General features: G+C 31.6%; 1 protein-coding gene across 1 annotated transcript; it reads left to right on the top strand.

Annotated features, from left to right (window-relative positions):
• Positions 1 to 63: 63 nt before the first annotated feature.
• Positions 64 to 26,129, top strand: LOC111640917 (RNA polymerase II-associated protein 1-like). Its single transcript, XM_023387006.1, has 11 exons — positions 64 to 180; positions 2,775 to 2,893; positions 3,017 to 3,211; positions 3,306 to 3,431; positions 3,508 to 3,653; positions 9,128 to 9,263; positions 15,986 to 16,151; positions 16,229 to 16,313; positions 16,389 to 16,519; positions 25,876 to 25,957; positions 26,041 to 26,129. Exons 1-10 carry the CDS (start codon positions 178 to 180, stop codon positions 25,939 to 25,941), a joined length of 1,173 nt encoding a protein of 390 aa, XP_023242774.1. The 5' UTR covers positions 64 to 177; the 3' UTR covers positions 25,942 to 25,957; positions 26,041 to 26,129.
• The last annotated feature ends 1,822 nt before the right edge of the window (positions 26,130 to 27,951 follow it).

Here is a 27,951-nt window from a genome sequence, read left to right as displayed (position 1 = left end):
GACTTTGAAACATGACAACTATTATTTTGACTGAATGTATTTCTTACAACTAATGAGTTATGATTTATATTNCACTATATTCATCAAATAATTGAAAAGAAAAAGTTTAAAAGAATTGAATGGTTTTGGAGACATGAAATTAATTTTTTATCAATAGTGATTTTGCTAAATGCTAAAATGGTAAGTATCTTATTTTACTTTTTTAATATAATCATATTATTAAATGTATTAATGATCATGAAAACATTTACTATGGTATGGTTATGATATAAGTAATCTTTTATATACAATTTTGAAATAATGTTATCTTATAATAAAAATCTTTATAAATAAATATTGTTATATATGTGTGAGAATCTGCTGTGCTGAGATTATCTCTCGAGTCACCTTTCTGCAAAGTCTGACTCGGGAAGTCAATTCAACTTGTCTGTGGATGGCTTAAAAGTTATATTTATGTTAAGAAGACTGACAGATTGCAGGATCTTTATCTTCTATCAGGATTCTTGATACCAGCTAAATTTTACATGTTTAGCCCACGATACAAATTATATTCCTTATGGGAGGTCTATAGTTTGAGTGGGGAGAGTTCGTGGAGTCATCGATAGAGTGGCTGGCTTCTAAAGTAGTTCCATGCAAAACCATTTAACTAAACAATAAAATTTAATGACATAATGTAACAGGAATTACAAAATAAATGAGATTAACATCGCCATCCAGAATACAGTTAGAAAATTCTAAACTACTATCGAATCTGATTAATTACATCTCTACTGAAAAAGAGAGAATTAACAAAATATTGCATAGTACCTCTTAACAGTAATTCAATGGTTCCAGTCAAGACTTCTGTCTTTCGTCTATGGTAAAGGCAGGAAGGAGTGAGAATTTGTATGGTCGGGCTATCTCAAGCGAACAACGGACAAGAGCCTTGAAACTGGGGTGTTTGCTTTTTTTATTTTTCCAATCTTCCCCAATCAGGAGTGAATTTGTTGTTTCCATGACAGGATTCATGAAATGAGTTGCACTCCTGATGTATCTTCAACAGGGGAGATAAAAATCTCTCCTCAGGAAACTAATACATAGAAATGAAGTTCTACTTCCCTCTTCTCTCTGATTTCGAAAGTGAATGAAAAATTTTATTAGTTAAAAATTTTATAGTTTTGTTAAATAATTAAAACAAATTTTAAATAACTCCAAAAACTCTTTGGTTTAGCTTTCCAGACTCTCACATATGTAAATATTAAATTAACATACTCTATGTTAACACACAATATAAAATGTTTATAAAAGTGACTCTTAATGCAAGAAATCAAAAGAATCAAATCATGTTATGAAAATTAATATTTACATACCAAATTGATTTAGTCATAATTACTTCCAGATATCACATTAGACATTCTTTCAAGTACAATATAGTTAACAAAACAATACAAAATAATTGGTAATATAATAACAATCTATTTGTTTAAAGACAAAAAATTTTTTTCAAAAATAGGCAGATGGCACTGAAAATCAATCTATTAGTTATGATAATTGGTTTTGAATGAAACTGAAGCTTATTTCTTAAAAATTATATTTCTAAAAGTATATTAATATTATAATAGAACATTTTCAGTTTGAATAAAAATTCAGACTGAAAACACAGAAACAAAAAGTTAGTGATTTTTAACAAAGCTGGATATATTGCCATGATTATCCTGAATTATTGTTATTAATAAAGTTATTGTTTCTTTAAACATCATTTTTTAGTATTTATTACTTTATAAATTAAAAATTATTGAATTATGTTGTCCAATGGAATAATTATTCATTAACCACTCCTATTATTTAAGAATTAATTGTCACTTAATGATTAATCAATGGAGTAGTCAATTAGTATAATTAATGATTACCATACAATTAATCAGTACATCTTTATAAGGCTTCATTCAGTTTTACAATATATTATTCCAATATATAAAGTAAGAACAAATAGGAGAAATTTAAACATGCTATTCTAAAATCTCTTTTTGGGCTACAATTTGAAAAATTTGTAAACCTATAAATTCCCACTGTCATCTGTCTGTCTGTTCTTCCTTAATCTTGAGAACAGAGTTAGATAGATGAAAGTCAAAACCAGATATGGAAAGCTTGGGGGCAGGAGGCTCAGCTTGTGATCTATGAACTTGTGATTTGCATCAGAAGTCATGTTATTTCAGTTCAAAAATTTTCCCCTGAATGGAGTTAGATAGATAACTGGCATGACTCTATGCCAACAGGAGAAGTATGATGTACAGGGGCAAGACACCACTAAAAAATTAATAACACTGTGACAAAAAATTGCAACCCAGCATTGTGATGATGTCATGATAAATAATTGCTTGTTGGACAATTATGTTTTACTTAGCATTACAGATATTAATCCAATAAATTGAAAGGAAGAAATTTACTTACTTTGTTTAAATTATTAAACAGTAAAGTAAAATGTATTTCATTGATTATATAAAGGTAACAACTGAGATGTAAGCATATTACAATCTCTGTAACAAAAGAAACGTTACTATTTGATAGTTTTTAAAAAAGTTATCTTTTATATCTGGATGTTTAAAAAACTCCTTTATTGCAAATCTAAATAAGAATCTCATACAGATTGTGAATTACAAACTGTCAAATGATGTAATAACAAGTTGATTGATTCAAATTTCTTGAATTTTGTTTGTTATCTCATTAAATTAATTGCAGAAATTTAATAAGAATGAAATATCTTATTATATAATATGTTATTTTACTTTTTGCAGGAATGCCATCCAATTTACTATAATCTAAGTTTTAAGCTTCTTCCACATATTAATGTAAATGATGGTTGGTTATCAAATGAACTAATGAATTATGTTATTTTTTCATCCAAATATCTTAGGTTAGTAGCTTTCATTGAAATAAAAATTCATATAATTATAAGGTATTAAAAAAAATTAAAAATTAACAATTATTTTTAATATACTGTAATTTATTAGAAATTTATTAAAATATTTTTCTTTAGTGATTTAAATGGATTGGAAAAGAAACTAGAAATTTTGGAAATAAATGATGATAAAATATCTATAAAATCTGTAACTGGTGAAATTATTGAAACAAATCATATTTTACTAATTGAGAAAACACTACAAAGGTTACCATCAGTTCTTTCAACTTATGTTGATTTTTTCTTTGATAAAAATCATTTGGAAAAATCAAGGTAATATATTTCAATTTATATTTTTAGTTCATATTTTTCAGTTTAGTAATTGTTAATTGCATATCATTTGAAATGAATTATTTATAATATTTAGATATAGAATGGAAGAAAATGGAATGAAAATAAATTCCTTGTGTATAGAAGTTTTTTCATCACATATTATAGATAGAGATTGGCCATTTAGTCCTATTAGAAAACTCTATAAAGAAACAAAATCAGAGTAATTATAATTTATTTTGCTAAACATATAATTTCAATATAATTTATATTATAATTATAATAATTCTTTTTTGAAGAAACTACAAACAGAATGCTAAAACAATTGCTATTGTGCAACATTGTTTACAATGGTGTCATCTTTTACAATGCTGGAAACCTAACATAGCAAAACTAATTCCTGCAGGAATTCAGTTTTATAACTTGGCATCTATGTTTTTAATAGGTAGTTATTGATTTTGTATTTTTAAAATAAAGTATGATGATTGTGTTAGATATTAAAAAATAAAAACATTAGTTATGTGTACTTAACATATGCTGTTGCAAAAAGTGATTGGGCACATACATCAAAACAAAAGCTTTGTCATCAGCAACATTAATAACTTGTGGAGTCACTTTTTGCACTTATAAACACATGCTATTTATCTGTTTATCTTGATATGCTCTCTTGATTTTGGAATATAATGATTAAAATTTGCTATTATTTTTCCACTAATGTTTTGGCCATATTATCCACTGGGATGGGCAGTAATGGCTTAGCCTGAATCTGCCCTGCCAATCAAATTCTTCCTACAGGTGTTCAGATCAGTGTTATAGGCAGGTCACTTTTTGTTGCACTTTATTTTCTTGATATTAGCACTGTGTGAACTGGAGAATATGGCAGTTTGCATTATGAAACATTTATTCCAAAAAATTGCTAAAGCTGGGTGTACCTGATTGCCCCAGAGTAACTTGATAGGCACTGGTGTTATTTCTATTTTTGACCACAACTGCTGGTCCCAAACCATACTAAGAAAATCTGTCTCATATCATGGCACTTTGTCAAATTTCACAATAGGAACTACACACTTTGGTATGAACACCAGATCAAAACACATTCAGCTGAGCAGAAAAGTTGGAGTCCTGGATTCAATACTCCAGATAACCTGTTTCTATTATTTTATAGTCCAGTTTTTATGCTATTTTTTCCCACTGGAAATGATCTGCTTTGTTACTTTTGATGATCAATGGCTTATAAGCAGCACTTTGTTTTAGAAACCCTTTGAGATGAACTTCAATATGCAATGTGCAAATTACAAGTGATGATTTCAATGCTTGCTTGCCACTTCTGGATATTGTGCATTGGCAAGGGGACCTGTTTTGTCACATTATCTACTTTAGCACCCTTTGTTCTCTAACAGTTTCTTTGACCAGCCCAATCTTTGGTGATTATCACAGTTATCATTATCCTCCATTTACACATTATGAACAACACAGTTAATTTTGGATGAGCAAGAATCTCTGAGGAAGTTGGACAGACAGCTCACATATGACATCCAAGTACTGTACAATGTCATACAGGTCCCTGCAGAAGGACTTCCAGAAGTACTTCAGCAGGGATCTGTAGGACATTGTACAGTACTGCTATCAGAACAACTGATTCAGGCATTTTATCTTACAGATACACATGTCACACGTTTCTGTGCAGATTTTTCATGTTTTGCAGGGACATCCAATCACTATTTGCAACATAATATATAATGTATATGTAAAATTACATTTGTAGGGAAAAATCACAGTTGAGATTTAAAGTGAAATTCAATTAAATTATTAAATAATTTGACACTAAAGATAGACAACCTTCCTTTTTTTTGTTTTTTAAACAAAGGTAATGATTAGAGCTAAAATAAGTAAGTCTTGTTATAAATTCAATAATTTAATCAGGGATGGGGAGTTGGAAAAATACATGACTCCTGACTCTAAGTTGGTATTTTTTAAATCAACTCTGACTCTTGATTCTTTTCACTAATGTACTAGTAAGTTAGTGGTTTGTTTAATAGAAATGAAATAGGTTATAATAAACTTTTCAACAAAAATAGTATTTTTATTTATTATATACAAAAATATAACATTTAAGAAGAATGTTTGGATTTAAATTTTTAAAAAATCGTAAATAGTATTTATGTTTACAAACTGAAAAAAATTTTTAGTTTTTCTGAAGTCTGGAATCTCTCATCTAAGGTTTAATCTCAAACCCATATTTAAGGTTATACTTTTGACTTTAACTATTCATATCTTATTTATTAAAGTTAATAAAATAAAACACAGTTACTCATTAGAAAAGTTTTAACATTAAAATTGTATTTTACAAACTTTGACCTTAAAAACATCAAAATAACAGCATTAATGGCTTTAAAAAAATTTTCATCATGTTCAAGAGGAGTCAGAAATTAAGTTTTCTGACTTTCAAGTTCTTGACTTCCAACTCCAACTCTCCATCCCTGAATTTAATAGAATTATAGCATAAAATATTCCATAAATTCCTACTGTTTGATCTATATATATAATTTTAATTTTATATTTTTTACATTTTCAATTTTTACAATTTGCAATTTTTCAATTCTTAGTAATTCAAATAGAAGTTATTTACAGTATGTTCTTGTTTTACCTAAAAGTTATGTCAACAATTATTGCATATAAAACAAAATTATAAGTTTGAGCTCCATCTCAATTAGTTCAGTACAATTGCCTAGACACTTATTCAACCATTTACAGTTAAAAGAAAAACATTAAAAAATACATTCATATTATCTTGTTTATGTTTTCACTATAATGAATAACATTTTAGTCTGATGTTTCTGAATGTACAGATCAAACTTTTTATTATACTATATTGAGTACACTACTAGAGAAAAATACATTCAAATCAAGGTATTCACTACAGTGAGTAGTATTCAGTGGTACTTTATGTTAGGAACATCAGAAGCTGGAGAATAACAGTTTGCTGACTTAAGAATCAGATTCAGTAGCATTAAGAATGGGTTAACCTAACCATTTGCCATCCATATGTATGTATATATATATATATATATATATAAAATATGACCCTACTGTATATAAATCCCTGTTGTAGAAAATTGATTTATTATTTCAAGTATTCTGTTTCTTCAAATAATCTAACATTATTTTTAGAAGCATTTCTAAATTATAATTAAGACATTCTAAAATCATATTAAAATATAGTTTTAGAATGTTTTAGAATTTTATAATTTTAGATTATTTTAACAAATATTTTAACTGCAGTGATATACTAGTATTTAAATACATAACATAAAAGAAATTTATCTTATAATAAAGTATACTTACATAAAATTAATTAGTACTCAGAGGAGAAAAATAATAGAATATAGTTAAATTAGTAACATAATAATCTTTAGCTGAAAAAATTAATTTTATGACACTGGAAAATTATATACACTTGCTGCCATGTGTTCTGTTACTTTGGCTTTTGAGAATGTGGGCGATTGGTGAAGTTGGGTTGGGAGAGGGTGATAAAACAAACTTAGTAAATAAAATGTAATGTACATTTATTGACCTGAGTATTTACAATAATGAAACTGCAAGTACAAAAAAGATGCCTAGGCTAAAGTTAAATAGGAATGGTATTTAGGGGTGTTTGGGGGTAGAACACCACTGTATTCTTTCTGGATTTTCAAAGAATATTCATGCCAAATTTGCTGAAGATATGTTGAATGGTATAAAGCCCTTTGCCTAACAAGCATATATATATATCTTGACTTTTAAATACAGTGGGTGATTGGTTAACGAACATAATCCATTCCAAGACTTTGTTCGCTATCCTAATTGTTCGTTAACCGATTATCAATTTACCATAGGTTTATATGGGAATTTGATTAATTCATTCTGGAGACCCCAAAAATAAAAATATATACTTTCTTACTACATTTATTTATATGTAATAATAAAAATACATATATATATACAGACTTGAATTTTTATTACTCATGTTTTTTTATTTGTGGGGATTAAATAATCTGTCTAATATCAATTGCTTTTCTCTCTTCAGGATTTTCAGAATTAATAGCATTGTAATTGTAGAGATCCCCAAGCTTATTAACCTGAACCTGGTTTGTATGTCATTCTAAGACCGTTGATCTGACATCCCCCACTTCTTCAATTGATCTTTAATTAATAGCAGATATCGGCATTAATCTTCTTTTTCATAATGAAACGTATCTCACCAAGTTTCTTGGTGTTCTTCATTCAAGAGTTCTTGGCATTCTTCTGTCATCAGATTTGTTTCAGGTTCCATTATGAGCTCTTCAATGTTCTTTATTTCTCAGATGTGATATTTGTTACTCCTTTTCTGCTTGAGTTTTCTTAATTATACAGTATTTTTCTTAGATAAGATTGAACTGTGCCCTACTTTAGATTTGTTCAAGCCATACTGTCCAACAACATCAGACATCTTCTGCCCACTCTCTACCTTTGCTATTATACTCTCACCTTTTGAAAATAAATACCGACACAAAACTTAATGAGTGCCTGCCCGACAGTCTTGCGAATACTATAAAAGAATTGTTTGTCAGAAAAATAAAAGGCTGGAATTACAAGGGAGTATTTCAAAATTCGAGGGATACTATCTGATCAGTATATATCGGGTTGAGCGTTGATGGTGACGTCTCCCGCACTCCAAAAAGTTACCTGAAGACAAAAGAAAATCAATTGGTATTTGCTATTTCCGTTGCTTCTTTTTATGTTTGTTCAGTGAAGTGTTCATTATCCGATCATGTGTTCATTGTCCGATCATAAAAATCTTTCGCGAAAGTGTTTGTTATCTGATCTGTTCTTTAACTGATCACCCACTGTATATAGAAGATATATGGTAATCATAATTAATGAGTAAGTGTTCACATCTTTCTGTAGAAAGAACTATTGGACAAATTGTAATCAAATTTGGTACACATATTGCCTGAATATGTGATTTTGCTTTTGGAAAAATTTACTTCAAAATTTAGTTGTTGCTCTTCCCTTCCTGTGCATATTAACTTACACATTTTCTAATGAATTTCAAGTGTAAAAGGTGTCACAGTGTTCTTTGCATGCTTTTATGAGTGAACATGATGCTCATTTTGCCTGATTGTGCATTACTTGTAACTCTTCTATCAATGAAACAGATTCCACAATTAGTAATCAAATCTGTAATTGAGCTCATCAATGGCTGAGTGAATAAAACCACTGAACATTGGTAGTTGGTTACGGATTTATGCCTGACCAGTGGACTAACTACATTTGCTGAGTTTAGGTTTAATATTATTATGCCTATCCAAAGAAAGAAACCAAGATTTAGATGGAAAAAATATGTTTTAGTCCAAATGGGATTCAAATATAGCTAAGTTTGAAAGATTGACTTAAAATGTTTGAGTAATATAACTGCTAGGTAAGAATTGCTGTATCATAATTTAGCTAAATTATTATTTTTCCTGTAAAATTATTTAACAGATTGCTGCATTATGATTAGATAACAACATGGCTATCTGTAATATTAGCAGATTGATTATTGATTAAACAAATCTAAGTTAAGTTATTGATTTAAATATTGTATAATCTGGTAATCTTTTAATGCTTAATTAAATTAATGATTATTATTAATAATAATATAGTAATTGTTTTAATTGTTTAACAATTTTAACGATTGTTTTAATAAAAATTTAATTTTAATTTTATAAAATGTAATAAATTTGTAATTTTTTTCTAATTAAGAACATTATCATTAAATAATAATAATTGACATTAACATAAGAATTATTCTGTAGTGTTTACATATTTTTATTAAATATTAAAATACTCTAAATTTTGTCATTTTAACTAAATTTAATCCTTTTTATTTTACATTTATGCTTTTTCATAATTTTCTAGATAATGACATATTTTTTGATTGTGAAATTCAGAAATATTATTGTGCATGTCTACATCAATTATTAAAAAATAACCATAAAAAAAATTGGAAGTTGGAAAAACTGAATTGTCCAGGAATTGGTTCTTTTTCAGATTTGTAAGTATTTGGTTTGTTATTAATTAATATAATTTATCTGTATATTAAATTAATTTTAAAAATGCAGATTTTATCAAATGTATATTTGTTGATTGTTTTACATTAATAATGAATAATTTTTATCAAATTAAAAAAATAATAATAATTATTTTGTTATTAGGTTGACAAATTAAGTAACATTAATGTTGTCTATTTGATAAAACATAACTTCAATGTTGCTGTTAGGTTTTGGTCACACTGCTGGAGGCAAGAGGCATGCTTATTGCGTAAAGAGTAGTAGTTGATGGTAGTGGCTAGATGCTACCTGGCCACACTTCAGGTGTTAGTTAAGATAGTTCTTACTCATTAAAGAAATAGTACAAATAACTGTGGTAAAAAATTTCTCTTTTTAAAATATATAAAATATTCCTTATGACTAAAATTGCAACAATGAAATTATGGTATTTAAATAAAAGGAGAAGACTGGATTCATAAATATAACTTGGTCAAAAAATATTCATAACTGTTTACAAGGTAAGGCATCATGATGTCATCTTGATCTTTATTCATATTTTATTTTTGAGTGGAAAGGAAATATTTTCAAATACTTGGAGATGTGTGAATGAGGAAGTATTACTAAATAAAGCTGGAGTTGTGACTCAAAGAATTATAGACCCAAATTTGGGAAAACGAGGGAAAGGTGAGAAAGGACAAAAGATAAAAAGTAGTGAGAAAGGTTAAATAGATCTTCTGTTATGCAAATATTGACCCTTAATTTTCCAACCTTTCTCACTTTTTTATCTTTTGTCTTTTGTCTTCTTCCCCGCATTTGGTCTATAATCCTTTGAGTCACAACTCCAGCTTTATTTAGTATTTCTTCCAACGTTGCAAGATTTGGCTACATTTGTGCCAAATGTGGCTACTTTTTTTGGTTTAACATAAAAAATATCATTTGGCGCTTTGGCTACTTCTTGGGCTACATATTATTTATATATTAGTTGAATAAAAATGCACTTTAAAATGGTGTTTCGTCGCTTTTTATTAATTAGAGATCCAAATAAAACAAATATTTGTGTTTTTCAAATAAATTTTTGTCTGTCTTTTTTATAGTAAATGACAGGGGTATGCCGTGACATTTGATGATAGGGAAGCTGTGTTTTTGTAACAAGCCGACTTCCAGGGGCAATCAGTCAGTGACAAATATGTATTCGTTTGTTCGATAAGCCAGTAAAAACGTAGACTTCTGTAAATGTATTTTTAATTAATAGATTATCTAACGCACTTAATAAATAAGCAAGTTCAATTAATTAACTCTGTTATATTAGATTTAATAGATTCTCTACACCCTCTAAATGCCAATTCTCCCTTCGATAACATCTACTAATTAAAATATAACATATCTATTAGCTGTAACTATCTTGTTATAATTTTCAATATTTATTTTATATTGTGTACTAATGTTAAATTCCATTCTATTTTGATTTCCAAATTGCTTCAATTTTATGAAAGATTTGATGCAAGATTTAGGATTTTCGTGTCTTTTGCCAGCTTTACTCAAATTATTTAAATCGTCAAAGCCAATCTCATTCTACACACTAATTTTATTTGAAAATAGTAGGCAAGGCCAACAAAACAAATTTTGCATTTTTATGCATCCACAAAGCCATTTTATATCTTCATAAATTTTATCATGAAAATGTCGAACAAATTTTTTCTTTTTCATTATATGGTCTCGAGCCAAAACTTTTTGAAATAAATTTTCGATATCACAATTACATTCTAAATTGCTAGCTATAATATAAGGGCTAAAATTAAAAATAAAATTATAAAAACTTACTTGTTAAAATAAAATGTGTGATCGATATACAATTATACATACCTGGTACAAAATATTCAATTGTATGAATATAGTTTTGTGAAGAAACGGTACATAAAAATAGCATAAGATATTCTTTACTTTTTAAATATTAAAACAATCCACTTAGTTAAAAGTGCTCCCTAGCAGTGACTCGTGGATGGAATCGGAGACGATCTTGGTAGGTGTGCGGTGCATGCATGCGTGCCAAATCCCGAGGGTGCCCATACCGGTTAACGTCAAATGCCTCTTTTGTTGTATCACTAGTATATATCAAAGGACGCGACAGGGTTGTTGTAAATTTTAAACGTTTCTCATCATAGTTGTAAAAATATAAATTTGTTAAACTTAATAGATTGTCCGTCTTTTGTTTTCTAACTACAGGTAGGCCTCCTACAATGCGTTTTCGGTCCAACGTGGTTGAAAACATGCGGTAATTTTCTTACAACGCGGTACTTTTGCAATGCGGTTTACGGTATTTAGAAACAAATTATCTTTCACATAACACAACGGATCACGTGATATGAGCCGCAGTTCGGTATAAAGATCTAAAAGTCTTTGAAAACAGCTGTTTATCGACGTTGGCGTGTTATTTATTCCCTTGAAAGTTTCAGGGGAAGACCGGTTTCTAGACAGATGTGCATCAGTTACCGTAAACACTCAAATATATCACTAAATTTTCCATCATTTATACTGTTTCAATACGTGGGGACAGGAAATATGGTCCAAAATACAGTATAAACTTCTATTGGGTGTATATTTTTTAACAACATAGTGAAGAAAAGTTATTTTTTTGCGATTTTTACTGTCCACAAAACTGATTGAAAAAATTTTAGCCATAACAATGCCGAATGAAAAGAAAAGACCGTCGTTAAAAAGGAAATTTATAACTCTTCAAAGATAGAAATTTTGGATCAAATTAAAAATCAAGAGCGGATAGCTGATATTAGTAGGCATTTTAATTTAAATGAGTCGACTATTCAGTTGATTAAGCAATCAGGAGAAAAGATTAGAAATTTGGTTGCATCCGGATCATCTATTCTTGCAAAAAATGTTGCTAATCCGAGAGTACCTATAATGTAAAAAATGGAACAAGTGCTAATATTATGGGTAGAAGATATGAACAAGAAACGGTTGCCTTTAAATAAAACTGCACTTAAACACAAAGCCTTAAAAATATTTGATTATTTAAAACAAATGGGACAGTCGTCAGCTGCAGTGGCGTAGCGTGGGTGTCAGCCGCACGGGACGGAGGAAATTTTCGCTGCCCCCTTATTTAGGTATCTCAATTCAAAAGACTAAAATTCAGTTTCGTCACAGAATAAATAATGAACAATTCCGTGCTCATTTCAATCGATCCAAATCGTAGGTGCGACAAAAATATGAAATGAAATGGTTCAAATTTTTACAAGATATTATTATTATTTATTGTGAAATTTTGCCGCCCCCTAAAAGTGCCGCCCTTGCCGTCCCCACTATGCTACGCCACTGGTCAGCTGATGAAACCAGTGTTAAATTCGTGGCTACCAATGGCTGGTTTGAAACGTCATTCAAACGCCAAGTTTTTCTCTTTTTAGAACTGAATCCCAGTTTTTGTATTAAGTTAGTGTCTGCTATAACACAATTTCCCACAATGCTGTATTTTCAAGGAACTTATCTACCACGTTGTAGGAGGCCTACCTGTAATTCGTTTTAGGACCAGGTGTTGTCCATGGAAATTTCCAAAATTTACAACTTTTCGGTCACTCTCATTGAACTGGAAAAATTTTGGTCTTTATTACATCTAATACAGTATTTCGAAGAAATCAGTCCCCACTGTACTCAGCTATAGATTGGTTCAGTTAAGCTTTTGTTTAAGTAATATTCTGGCTCTTTCGTCAGGGTTTTGTTTTGTTCCCAATTCCCTAATCGATTAATTATTTAACTACTACTTAAGTAGAAATAAGACAAAACTGGTTACTTTGTACTCAAATATTTGTAGTCTCGAGAAAAAAGTGGAAAGACAAATTTTTATGATAAATGGATACATAAATCATAAATTTAAGGAAAATAAATTCTAGAGCTTTTTCTGTACCTGGTGCATCTCTCTCATTCATTAAATTCAGTTGTAAATGATGCTGTTGAAGTAACGGTTAATTTTTTAACATTGCACAAGAATTGTACACGTTTTTTCTACATCCCTTTAGAGATGGGATGTACAAAATCATAATATCACCAGTTTAACATTGAAATCCCCGAGTAATATAAAATCAGAGAGTGGAATAAAAATATCATACTGTATATTTTAATGGATTTTTTTAACTCCTGTCAACTACACAGAACTATCATAAAAACATACCAGTAAATTCTTATCGGTTGGGTTAAGTTATAAATCTACTCGTTACTCGTTATTCATGTAATCGGCCAAATATCTAGCGGGCGTGCAGCTAACAGCCCAGAACCAGTCCTGGATAGAATTGGAAGTGTTGGAATGTGTAGCATTAACCCAAGGTCGTAGGCTTCCACCGGCTAAACCGGGTGAGGTTGGTGCTTTGTAAAGCGCGTGTGCGAATCTGGCTTTTTGGAATCTGACGATACAGCGTTTCCACTCCGCTACTCTGCCACCAATATTCAAATATACAATAGCGATCTTATCTTTTTCTCACGTGTAGTATAGAAATTTGTAATAAGATACATAATGTGGTTATAATAAAATATTGTGTGATTATTTTCATATAATTAAAATTAATATGTATTTATTTTTATTTTTTTTTATTAATATGTATATATTTTATAAAAAAAGAAGTCATTAGAAGCGGTGCTTCCACCGCTTCTAATGACGGCACGCCACTGGTAAATGAATTTGTCTATTTCTAAGTAAAAAGCATCTGTAGAAGTAATTTTTTAAAATATCCTTTTTCGTGATAAAGATTTAATACTTATTATTATAATCTAGACATGTTAATCCTTTAATATACTTGCATATTGGGCCACAAGTATATATTATACTACCGTGTTTCCTCGAAAATAAGACAGTGTCTTATATTAATTTTTGCTCTGAAAGATGCGCTAGGTCTTATTTTCAGGGAATGTCTTATTTTTTCCATGAAGAAGAATTCACATTTATTATTGAACAAAAAAATTCCCAAGTCGAACTTGTTAGACGAGTGTGACGTATATCCGGTCGTGTCGAACTGAACTTACGAAGTCTCTGTGTTGGAGTCAACTTAACTTTTTTATAGTGCTGACATCAGGCTCGATGACCAATTAGTGCTTACTGAACCGTAGTACTATGCAAATGTCATGTGGCTTGATTCCCGGCCGACCAATTAGCCATCACCAGCCATATTGTTATGCAAATCTGTGATTCCCAAGCCATAGTTTTATGCAAATCATGCTGTGTGGCATGATTGTCTGCTGATCAATCAGTGTCTGTACTTTCAAAAAGCCAACGGCCACTTTCAACCATCTGTCGATGACCGTTATGAGTAAAAAAAAACTTTGCTAGGTCTTACTTTCGGGGGGGGGGGAGGCCTTATATTTAGCAATTCAGCTAAACCTATGGTAGGTCTTATTTTCAGAGGATGTCTTATTTTTGGGGAAACACGGTAGCTGTTACCCGCGGTTTTGCCCACGGGGATTTTGCAAGCAAACCCCATTTATATTCAGTATTTCAACAACCATAGTAATTGTTATATAACACCTACTGCTGAGAATCAAACAAACTATTTTCAATTTGATCAATTTTCTGGAATGTTTACAATTGTTCTTTAGGCGAACCAATATGCAATAACAAATTCGAATTTAAAACGATTTGAACATTTTTAAAATCAAAATAGATAAAAATATTTGTAACAATGTCTGAAATGTTATTAATTTAATACACCTAAGTACTCAATGAAGACTAAATCCTCTCCCTCTCCCGCCTGCGGGAGAATTTCGAAAAATCCCTTCTTAGTATGCATTGTCATGGCATACCCTACCACAATGCAGATAAAAACAAAAAATTGCATCTAAAATAGTGTAGTAGAAGCCGTTGTTCCAGTTAAGCCTTAATCACAAGTATATATAATATATACTTGTGGCCCAAAACTCCTTGACTTCTTCCAATGTGGCCCAAAGAAACAAAAAGGTTGGATGCCCCTGATCTAGATGGCAAATGGAAAAACAATAAATTGAAGAATTATATTGAATACAATGTGTCATTATCTACAAGAAATAGTCATTTATGATATAGAACAAGAAGTGCATAAAATATCTCGCAGGCCATATGTGCCTTGTGAGATATTTTAATTGATGAGTACTTTCAACAGTATATAACATTCTCTTCAGATTACATGGCAGATAGAACATTAGAAATCTAGAGATAGAACACATTTTCAAATTGCCCTGCTAAATGTTTCAATGCAGCCACTGCCTGATTTTAATAAAAATATTTTTAAGTTAATGGGTTTACTTACATGTTCTTCAGTTTTTTAGAATAGGTAATTCTAAAAAACTGTCTATTGGTGTTAAAAGTATGTTCCATGCTCATGCTCAAAGAGAATTTTGAAAATGTGTTCTATCTCTAGATTTCTAATGTTCTATCCGCCATGTAATCTGAAGAGAATATTATATACTGTTGAAAGTACTCATCAATTAAATGTATTTACTCGTAACACCAATAGACAGTTTTTAGAATTATCTTTTATTATTATTTAAATGTATTTGAGTTTAACTTAGTTTCATATTGTTGGATTTGTGTGCACACATTTGTTCAATCTCATGAGTACAATTTAGCTATAGTATGATGGTCTGTTTAAAAGCATTTTTACCAAATACAGCCTGAAGTTGTGCACCCCTGGAGCATATAGTGAGTTTTATTTATCAATTTATGATTTACTAATTGGTTAATAATTGATATTTTCAGATATTCTGAGTTACTGATTCAGTTTGAGAGTTCCTCTTATGGTGATAAATTATTTGGAAATACTATAATAATTCCTCTCCAACAATGTTATGATAGTTATTGGAAAAAGCAGTTGCTCACTGAACATATTGGAATTCTTAAAATTTTAGGAATATCATTTTCAGAAGTTTGTAAAATTTTTATTTATTTGTTTTTTATGAAATGAAAATAAATGATGATATTTAATAAAGAAATTTTTCTTAGATTTTAGTTAGCCTTGATAATTACTTAAATCCTCCTGAAATGGATGAAGATTTATTATCCATGTATGCAAAAAATTTGCTATCTGGTATGTATCATTGTTTCATATTATAATAAAAATGAAAATAAATTGTTTAATAAACTTTTTTATTTAACAATTTAGGCTCTCTTCAAGAAAAATACTGTCCTTTGTTATATAAAATGGCTCTACACCATCTTGGACATTATTTTAGGAAATATGATTATGAAGAACATTTTAAATTATTATCAAAACTGTTAAACATTAATAAAGTGGTAAGATTTATAATTTTTAATGAAAATTTATACAAATTTAATTATCAGAATATCTATTCTATTAGTTTATAGCAATAAATAGCATATAGAATATTTCCTTCAGTGATTATTTAATGATATTATTTTGTTTTATTTATTTTAATTATAAACCATCTAAAATATTTTGGCTGAAATATATTTTAAAATATTTTTGAATGTCCCTCTGAAGATGCAGTACTCTCTAGTCCAGGAATCGGCAACCTATGGCACGTGGGACAATTTTCAGTTGCACTATGATTGAATAGAAATGTAGAAAAAATTATATTTTAATTATTAATTACACATTTAATTGGAAGCCATAGTTCAGTGTAGGTTGTGGCACATTAAAAACAAATCTGTTGCTTGTATATTTATATTACATTTATGCTCTATTGCCATCTACATGTTGTGCATGTGCTTCACATGTAAGAACATAATTCAATTAACAACTTGACTTCAAAATTATATATTTTTGAAGTCCATTATAACTGGACCAATTTTGATAATACTGTATATATAACAAAATTAGTAGAACCGTGTCGCTATAAATTAGGTTCAGCACAACACCACCAAAAGGTTGCCAACCCCATCTCTAGACAATCCTCTTTCCATACAGTTTATAAAAATGAAAATCAATCTATATCTTTGTCATTAATTAAAGTAAGACTATGTGAGAAACTGTGGGCCAAGGGTTAATCCCTCTTGACCACTTACTCAGCAACAGTCTGCAAGGACCGCTCATGTTGTCGTTCCGGATGGCTAGGAGGGCAAAAAGTGAATGGGGAGTGCATTGGTAAGCCGGCAGGCATCCTTTCAAAGATGGGAGACAAGTTTAACAAATAAACAAAGCATTTATTGAGGAACTAAATCTACGTTGCAGAAGGTGATAATTAATTCTAAGGTTAAATGTGGTTATAATAGACTATGTACATATAATGGGTGACTATTCTCGTCTATGTCGCTTGCCTAACTTTAGAGGGAGAGAACGATTTTACAAGTTCTAAAATATCCCCTAAACACCTCTCAGAGTAATGGAGGGTTGGCGCATCGTCTATATGGAAGGGGTAGTAGTCCTTGGTGTCTTCTGTCCGGTGTCTTCTCCAACGGGATCACAGTCTGTCATCATGGAGATCGACTGGCACAAGTACAAAAATAACTTTCCGTGTGCGGATGTGTGCTGAGCTTTTATTTGCTTGTCGTGGGAAAGGAGTCCTGTGATCATCACATGTTGACAATAATGGTGCATTCTTGACACCTATGTGTCAAATTTTCCATCTAATTGTGGTAACAAATGGTGACCTTCGACATAATTTTCACCAGGAGCATTCTTTCTATCGGAATTGTTTACAATTTTTTTCCCAGACAACTGTGTTAAATTCACGGATTTCACACCATTCGCTGCTTTCTTTAACATGTTCACGGCGTTACAAGACACATGTGACTCATATAGACATGTCTAGTTAGGGCTACAGATATAATTGCTTGTTTTTCCATGGGGCGGTGCATATGTTTTGATAACATAATTCTACAAACATCATACTTGATATATCAATATTATTTTATTAGGTGCAATAAAATATATTTAGGCTTACCAGACGTCCCGGTTTGATGATGATGTCCCAGCTCCTGGTCAGTTTGTCCCAGTTATTTGGTAAAATTTTAAAAGTGCCGAATATACAAGAAATAAAAATAGTGCAGCCTCAAGTAAAATGGCGATTTGGCACTTACCCCTCTGTTACACTCACTGTTGCCAATCTAAATATTTCGTATCTAGATCTAAGTACTTTTAATGTTGTCTATATGTTTTCCTCAAAAATTTATAGCATATGGCCTAATGAATTTAGATGTTTTATTTTGTCATTCAGATATTTTTTCACAGAATTTATAATAGCACATAATCAATGAGATCTAGACATTTTGTTTCAATTAGAGTTGGCAAGACTGAAACTTACACTGGCCACGTCATATCTTAATCAAGTTCAAATTGCTGATCGGCATTTGCAAGTATATCATACAGTATCTGCGCATTATTTTATTCAGCATGCTTGTAGACCTTTTAGCGCATGTGTTCAATTATTGAGCCTACTATCAGCACACTAGCAGCACCTCTCGATTACGCTAAAAATAATGCTTACAAGATGGACGCCTCCATGAGAAAGTATCTTTTTTGACTACCAAATAATAATCAGTTTTTTGCTCTTTTAAATGAGCAGATTTTTAATCGTGACATACGAAAATGGCTTTTAAAGATTTCATTTGAATACTCTGGTACGATATTGTGAACGTAACCAACGATTTTTGCACGCTTTCTTCGTTGTTGGGAATCAGTCATAACCAATGCCATAAATAAATCATCATTTCCTTGTTTTCTTATAACATCGAACTTAATGGCTTTTCTTCTAATATGCACATAAATATAGCAGAAAGAAAATTGTTGTTTATATCAGCCATTTTGAGATAGCTCTTTCTCCAGCGAAAATGTCATTTCCAGCAGCAACTGCTCAGCACACTGCTGAATGAAAGAATGCGCGGTATATTAAATTCATTTAATCTCTAAAATGTCAAAAAGAAACCATGTGTTTACTGATTATTGAAAAAAAGTTCTGTGATCGTATTGATGAAGTGAAATATGATCTGTACTTTTCATAATTTTCAGTAACTCATGGTGGACATCAAACATTAAAAACCATTGAAATGTGTGAAACATAAGGCAAGCAATAGGAACTTCCTCAAATATATTGCCATATTTTAAATGTACAGTACTGATTTAAACGACAAAGAATTTTTTAAAAAGTTCACACTAGGGATAAATATTAATAATAAGGTATGTTTAGTTCAGTTATTAAAAATTGCTTTTAACTTGTTGTTTTTGTTAACAACTACTTTATTTAGCCTTTTCAATCATAGGTACTGTGAGGGTCGTAAAAGCGCGTAGAAATTTCGACTAATTACAAACTTGAACGTCAGAAAGTTTCGAAGACAGAATCGGGTCAAGGGGATGTGTTAGTGACAAAGCCCAGATGAGACGAAAACTTTCTCGAATTGTAAAACAAACGCGACATGACGATAAGTAACAGGGGGGAATGTCGACAGAGAGAGAGAGAGCTTTGTCGAGATGCGCGCGAACAAATATCGGGTCGAAGCAAGCGGGAGAAAAGGGGGGTCTAAGAACAAAAGGGATATCTGTTAAGTAAGAACGCGGTAGGGGATAAATGACCACAAGAACATCTGGTGAACCGTTTGGGTTCCAAGATGACAGAGAAAAGGGACATAACGGAGTAAAATACGAGCACGAACGTTAAAGGACCGTCATCACCTCTCTTTTCCCGATCCGAATTGGTCTCGGGTTTCGCCTAGAAACAAAAAGAGTGACCAATCGGGGTAAGGGAGAGAAGGAAGGGGACCAATCAGAAGGGTGAGGTTCAGGAAAAATCTTATAAAACCCCCGAATCTCAAGGACACGGGGCCGATTCTCCCCGAGACACGTGCCTAGAAGACTTCAGGTCATCCGTGCACCTACCAGCCACGTCCGTCCAAGCTTCTCCGCCTACTCGGAGAAAGGGAGTGTGAATCCGAAAACGGGACATCATCCTTCTCCGTCGCACCCTCCAGCACTCGACGTCCGACGTTGCTAAATTTTGTTATTCATACTATGTAAGTTAACTTCATGTCAAAATAAACGGTTTTCGTGTAAGACACTTGTCATCTCTGTCTCCTACCGCCACCACCCACATACGGTTTGACCCTAGGTTTTCCTGACGCACAATTAACGTATTGCTCCCAAAATCGGCGAACTTACAGTACAGTACTTATCCTAGTAGGCTAATTTTCTGTTGCGAGTATTTTCTCAAAATTGTCCCGGTTTGAGAAAAAAATATTATGGTAAGCCTGAATATATTAATTTAATAGTACGAAGCATAATTGACTCATGTCGCCCTTTATTAAAATAGACTACGAGTCACCTGTGTCATAACTGCTGGGCGAGTCATAACGCCCAGCAGCTGCCTAAATGTTTATCTACTGATGCCGTGAACATGTTAAAATTATACTTGAAAGTATAATTTTAATAGTTAAAATACTACTCTCTCTCTCTCTTTGACATGGGGTTTGACCCAACAATAAACAAGTTTTCTTTTCTTGTAACAAGAGTTATTGGTGGACGCGTTACATGTGCTATCTGTGCCACAGACGCGATTTACAATGGTGATGAGTTGTTGAGGCTGTTGACCTACTGTCACAGTTTCCTTGTTGATGATTTACAGTGTGTTGACAGTTCAGAAATTCAACACCAGTTCAAAGTCATTCGATGTAGGTTAGTGGTTCAATGCAAGTAGATTGTGTTGTGCTTGTTGAATCAACAACAGTCTCTATTAAAAATTCTCTGCGCACAGTTCATTTCCTTAGTTCACACAAAAAAAATCAGTTCGTTCCCAGTTTTCCTCTAATGGAGTGAGAGATATCTGGGTTACAAAATGTCGCAACTAATTGCTCTCTCTCTCTCTCTTAGTTTGCAAATTTAAATGGGAAAAATGCCCTATTGCTATCCTAAGCAGAGGACTATAATTGTAGATCAGTATTTTCTCCGATCTCAAGTCCCTTCTCTAGATGACTTCTAGGTGTAGTTGACTGTGGGAACATGATCCGATTTAAATCTGGATTGAAACTTAAAATCGATGCATTTTAAAATTTCAGTTAAGAGATTGCTTTGGCAACTGACGGGGGTTTCTATGTCAGTGGTCTGGCGGGTCTCCACTTTCGCCATCTGCTCCTGTAGGTGTGGGGAAGGCGTAGTCTCTCATTGCTCCACTTGTGGTCTTTTATATTTTTGATGCCTCATCACTTCCGCTTTATTTTCTGAGTTCCGTCTTTTTCTTTCTTTGTGGAAATGGGTTAGAGGTGAGGCTCAGATGATTTGAATATTCCCCATTTCAGGAGGAGGTTTCTCCTGACTCTTGGATCCTTTTGGTGGGCTTGATCTCGTTTACCTTTTTTCTTCCACTTTATGGGTTGCTCGGCTATTTGGCTTACTTCATTTCGCATCCTTTTTTTGGGTAGGTCTGGGATCTTGACGCATGAATCGAATTACATTTGCTTCTGTAGTCTCTTCTTCTTTCATAGGTTTAATTGGTTTTCGTCGTCTCGGCTTCCGGCGAGGTTTACAACTTGTACAGAAATGAATTAGTTTCCCATTTGGTAGCGTAATTTGTTCATTCGCATAATCGAGAATGAGGCCTTCTTCCTTTATAAAATCCCGTCCTAGTATTCCCTCACAAGGAGTGGTGATTTTCAATTGGACTATTCTGCATGCTCTGGGAAACTTGTGTCCTCGAAATTTGAAAGTGGGAACTGCCATGCTGATCATTTGAATTGGTTCTCCTTTTGAACCGTTTATCTTCCTTCAGGATCTGAATTTGACGAGTGCTTTACTTTTTAATCGATTGGCAACTTCATTAGACACTAACATGTCACTGAGATCTACGGTGGATCATCTGGATCTACGGTGAATTTAACTGGAATGTTATTCACATATCCTAAGATGATGGATTTCTGCTTTGCTAGAGTCCTGGTGGTTCAAATGATGCCTTTCCACTTGTCCTCATCTTCGTAGGAGGCATCTGATTGGTGGATTTGTTGGATACTCTTGGTTGATCTGAAATTCCAACATCATCTCTCCTGCCTATTTCAGTCTTCGGTTTTAGAAAGGGCCGATTTTCTTTACAAATTTGCCAATTTTTCGCTAAGGACGTCAATCTCTTCTGCTAACTTTTCTATATTGTCTTCTGAGGCGGCAGTGAACTCTTTCCTTCTGTGTTCAGAGGATTTCCATGGTTCTGGCTCCCATTGTATAGTTCGAATACTCCCTCGAGGTTGTGCAATGAGTTCGTCAATTGTTTCCTCGCTGATTGCAGCTTCTAAGGCTTTGTCAAAAGTTGCAGGTTCTTGGCTCATGGTTCATTGTCTGATGCATATATTGATCCTGTTTAGAAATTGGGCCTTTAATTGTACGTCTAGTTCCTTATTTTGAATTCTTTGGATTAGAGCGACTTCCGTGGCATTTGCGACTGGTTCCGGCATGACTTCTATTTCCATCACCAACACTTGTAGTCAGGCAGCATATGTCTGAACATCTTCATCTGAGCCCTGTACACAAGCATAGAACCTATTCAGTCTAATGGGGAAAGGTAGTTTTTCGAATCACTCTAATAATTTATTCTTAAATTCATCAAAATCTTCGATGTTCTTGATTTGCCTATCTTTCTGGATGAATTCTCTTGCTATGCCGGTAAGTCTCAGCTTTGCTACAGCAAGCATTTGCACCTTTGTCCATCCAGATAATTTCACAATATCCGCTAAAGAGTTGAAAAATTTGGACACTCAAATTCCTGTTGCATCACCAGAAAATGCAGGTAAGACGGGAATGAAACTCCCTATGTTACCTAAACTTGCTCTAGGTTTTCTTTCATGTTCCGCTAATATGCTACAATCGTCAGAAACCTGTCTCCAGCAGACAAAACTTGCATTTTGTCTGCTGCAAGAATGCCATAAAATACAGCATTCTTTCACCAATAAATTATTACCAATCAACCAAAAAAATATTGCTTAAGATCAGAATAATCTCTCACAAAAATCAAATAACAAAGTTATATTTAATTTTTCATAAGCAATCAAATTAAATATAAAAATTTGATTTTTATATTTAATTTGGTTGTACAATACTACATGCTAAAAATTTTTAATTTGCATTTCTAAAATTCGTAGTAACTGAATTATTTCAATAAATTCTACCTCTATTTCAGCAGAGAATATTGAAGTATTTATTGTATTTAAGCCATTCCATGTCTTTGACAGTCAGCCCTAAAATTACAATGGAGAGTCAAAAAATAAGTTGCACTCAAACCAAAAATACAAGTATGAAATATATGGGTCAAAATTTTTTATTTGTATGAATGTACAATCCAAGTGCTACTTTTCAATTTAATCACCAAGTTTATTTAAACATTTATTGTAGTATGGTATGAGTTTTTCTATTCCTTCTTGGAAATACTCCCATCCAACATGCGATTACCATACAGTAGACCCCCTATAACGCGGGATCAAATAATGCGGATTCGTACATCGTGGCAAAAAAATTGCGACCGTATTCATATAAGGACGCTAAAAGAGACTTGTAAAATGTGGTAAAATGTCATCGCAATAGTAGACGAGCAGCTGAACTACTTTCCGCTGTTCAGCGCCACGCTACGGAGATTTTAGGCGGGCAAGTTGAGTTTACTATCGTCTGTACAGTATTATATTTAAATTATATATAAATTAGGTACTGTATATATAATTATATATTAATTATATATAAATTAGGTTTGTATATATAAATTATATATATTTGTAAGTCTAATACAGTACTGTAATTTTATACATTTCTTGTGAAAGAAAACATTTCTTATTCAACGGCCATAAAAATTATCTCTATTAATGATGTCTCCAAAGTTCAAAGAATTTTTCGCAGAAAAATAACTTATGAGAAAATGTGGCCGCCGTTTGGTGCACTGCTCCGCGACGAAAACAAGCTTAAGCAATGGCGTCGTCGAACGGTGCACACTCGGTAAGTAATCCTACAATTTTTTGTTTAAAGCATAGTTTATACGGATTATTCCCAAAAAATTATATGTAATTTGGAAATGTTGAGTCAAATTAGTCTAGAATTGATTAATTTTATGGAAGAAAACCTTTCAAACAGTCATAGTCCGTAAACTGCACATGTGATGGGCTGTGATCGGCTCACGTATTTAAGGATTCCTACAATGCAAAATTCTTATAAAGCGGAACGTATCTACCGCGTTATAGGGGGGTCGACTGTACTTGTGTCACACTTGTGATGTCACATTTGTATCGACAATTCAAAAAAGTCGTTTCTCATGGGGCTGAACATGTGGAAATCACAAGATACAAGGTCTGGACTGTAGGGAGGATGTTCCCATACAGTCCATTCGAATTTTTTCAGCAGAGCCTTTGTGACACTTGCAAAGTGTCACAAAGGCTCTGCTGAAGCCAATGCACTCCTCATTCAGCAGAGCCTGCTGAATGAGGAGTGCATTGTCATGCAAAAGCACAATGCTTTTTGACAATTTTTCTGGTCGGCAATATTTAATCACCATTCTCAGCCTCTTCTGGGTTTGACAATATGCAGCGACATTAATCTTAGTCCATTTTGGAAGGAATTCAATATGCACAACTCCTTGATTGTCAAAGAAAAGTGTTGGCATCATATTTCCAGCAAAAGGAACTGTTTGACACTGTTTTGGAGGAGGAAGGAAATATTTTCAATCAGGTGAAGTTAGAAGTGATGACCCACATCTTGTCTCTGATCATGATTTGGTCCAAAAATTTTTGTCCTTCCCTGTGATAATAGTCTAAAAACACGAGAGCTGCCTGAAAATGCTGCTCCTTGAGGGCATCTATCAATAGTGAGGCATCCATTGAGCACAAATATTTTGAAACTAGACAGTTGGAGGTATGATGTGCCCTTCCATGCAAAATGGGTAATTCATTTGATGTCATTTACTGTGATTCATCTGTTTGCATGAATCAGTTCATTAATATGGTCAATGTTGTTCTTCACTGTTGAAGTTGATGGGCGTCCCTGTCAGTGATCATCTTCAATGTCCATGTCCCCATTCTTGAACAACAAGTACCATTTGCAACCACCTGGCACAAAAGTCTTTCTCACCATACACTTTCCTCAACTGGCATTGAAATTCAGTGGGTTACACCTTTTTTCCTATAAGAGATGAGTTACTATATGAACTTCCAATTTGGACACTACATTCAAATGACGGGACATTAACACAACTGACCTTACACAACTTAACCTCTACAGCCATGTTGACAAATTTGCTATGCCTTGTATCCAGAAGTATTACCAGTGTTGCCACCAGATTTCATGTAAATATCCTTTATGAACAAAAAGTTTCTGCCAATTGCAACTTACTTCTTGACTCTCTCTTATATTTTATTGTACAGTATTCTTATTTTAGAAAAGTTATAATCTTTTTTAATTAAGCATATTAATATTATTAACAATTTTATTCAAGAGTTGTGCCAGGCAGAGGTTACCTGTAGCCTACTGAAGGCTGTTTGGGGAATTCATTGGCTTACATGTGAAGTTGTGAGTTCCCATAAGACAGAAAAGGCTCAAAAAATTGCCTCTATGTTACATCTTATATGCCGTAAAGTAAGGTAATTTGTGTTTAAAAGATGAAAATGTTGAACAAATTAATTTATATCACTAATCAGTTATACAAAAAGAAAATTATTAAATACATTTTGTTATTTCATTTTAGACTGAAGATCAGAAACAAAAAATAGAGAATTTATTAAGATCTCTGTCGTCTTTCTTTTTACAATAATTTTTGTTTTATTCAGGTAAATAATAATTATCAACATTATATTACTTTCATTAAATATCTGTTAATATAATAATAATAAAATATATTGTTTTCTTTCAGAGTGCTTTGTTGAAAATGTACAGTTTGTATAATAAAGATTTTAATGAATAAAATTAAATTCATTTATAATAAACTTTTAAAAAATTGTATATTTCTGTTTTGTTTTAGTTTTGATTGGTGCCTTGTGATAAAAGACTAAAACACACTAACATTATATTACAATTACATTACATTAATAACATTACATTACATTAACAATGAATTTAATATAACAACATTATAGATACAGTTGAAGTTACATAACATCTACTTTGACTTGTGAGATCATTGTACACTCAGGGAAATATTGTTAAGATTATTTAATAATACATTATTATATTTGTATTTTTTACGAAACTGTGTCCTTTTCGTATTGTTGACTTGTTAAACACTGACTTTATAGTGTATTTTGAAGACAAATGGCAAATTTTCATAATTTATTTTTATTTAGTTGGTACTATTATATTCATATTCAAAGGTTCCTGTAGCTGTTTTAGATTAGTTATAAATAGGATTGTCAATCATGCTTTATTTAAATTGATATTTGATATTTTTAAACAAAATTTATCTTTTATGTTGATCTTATTTCTCATTAATATATATATTGCAATTTAAAACAGCTATTAAAGAAATTTGGAGGTTGATTGATGAATCATAATTACTTATGCAAAGGAATAATTAGTAATATGTTAGTTGGTTATACCATACTACTATTATTAGTTATTCATTTAGCTGAGTAATTAAAACATCTTTATTTTCTCTCATGCAAATTATTATTTTTGGTTAAGATTTATATGAAGATACACAGTCTTCATAATTTGTTCATATTCACCAATTCCTGTGGTTTGAAAATGGACAAATTATGAAGACTTTGTGTATAATCTAAATATGAATCTTAAACGAATTCAGCATCAGAAAATTCAGGTTTAGGTTACTTTTTAATCATTACTTATGTTTGTTAAGATTTTACAGTGTTTAAAATAGAGGTTTTCTTTCTTATAACTTTATCTGACAAGTTGCTTTTCTTGCACATTTCTGTTAGTTTGTTGCAAACATTCAGTCTAAACATAATATAACTCCATCTGTATCACTTTTACCTTAATATGCTTATTGAAAAGTTTTGAAAAAGTTGTATTTAAATATAATTTTTTTTACTTCCAAACTCATGTTAGATTTAGAAACTGTCAGAATTTTTTTCCACTTATTAAAGTTAGCTATATAGATAACTGCTAGGTATTTATTTACTTTTGCTGTAGGGATTTAGATTTGAATGCAGTCTAAAATCTTGCAATTTTTTTCTAGGTCTTTCTAGGTATTTTAAGTCTTGAATTGTCATAAATTATATATGCTGAGTAATCCTTGTGTAGATCAAATTCATCCTTAATGAGGCAAAATTAAAACTGAGTAGTTCATGAATACTAATTCTTGCAGAAATATCTAATTTAATCCATCAATAAAATGTGAGAAAACTGATACTGTATGAACTGTTAATCATAAATAAGGTAATAGCAGAGAAGACACATTAGATATTTGTTGGAATTTAATTACTAAATCAGTTTTTTCTGCAAAGCCAATTGTTAATAGTATAATAGAGGTCAAACAATACACATTAAAATTAAAATAAAACCTAGACTAGAAAGCATTTTCATTCCTTATTAATTAATTTATTAATAAAGAAAAATAGATTATAGTTTGAACAAATTACAAAAGCTTTGTTTTGTACATTGGGTTATTTTAGTAGCTGATACGATATACTGTACAATCTTTGAGATAATTTCTAATTGTTAGTTCCTTCAAAAAAAAATATATACCATGCATATCTAATAATGGACATTAATGAAATTAGATTTAGATTAAAAGCATCACTAATTATTCTATAAAATAAATTGGCAATTTGCTGTAGTAGAAAGTAAATAAATGTTTTAAATTGAA

Source organism: Centruroides sculpturatus, unplaced genomic scaffold, assembly GCF_000671375.1.
Source record: "Centruroides sculpturatus isolate CEXI.00-Female unplaced genomic scaffold, Cexi_2.0 scaffold1104, whole genome shotgun sequence".
NCBI lineage: Eukaryota > Metazoa > Arthropoda > Arachnida > Scorpiones > Buthidae > Centruroides > Centruroides sculpturatus.
The sequence above is the reverse complement of the archived record's forward strand: the minus strand, read 5'-3'. Positions and strand labels throughout refer to the sequence as shown.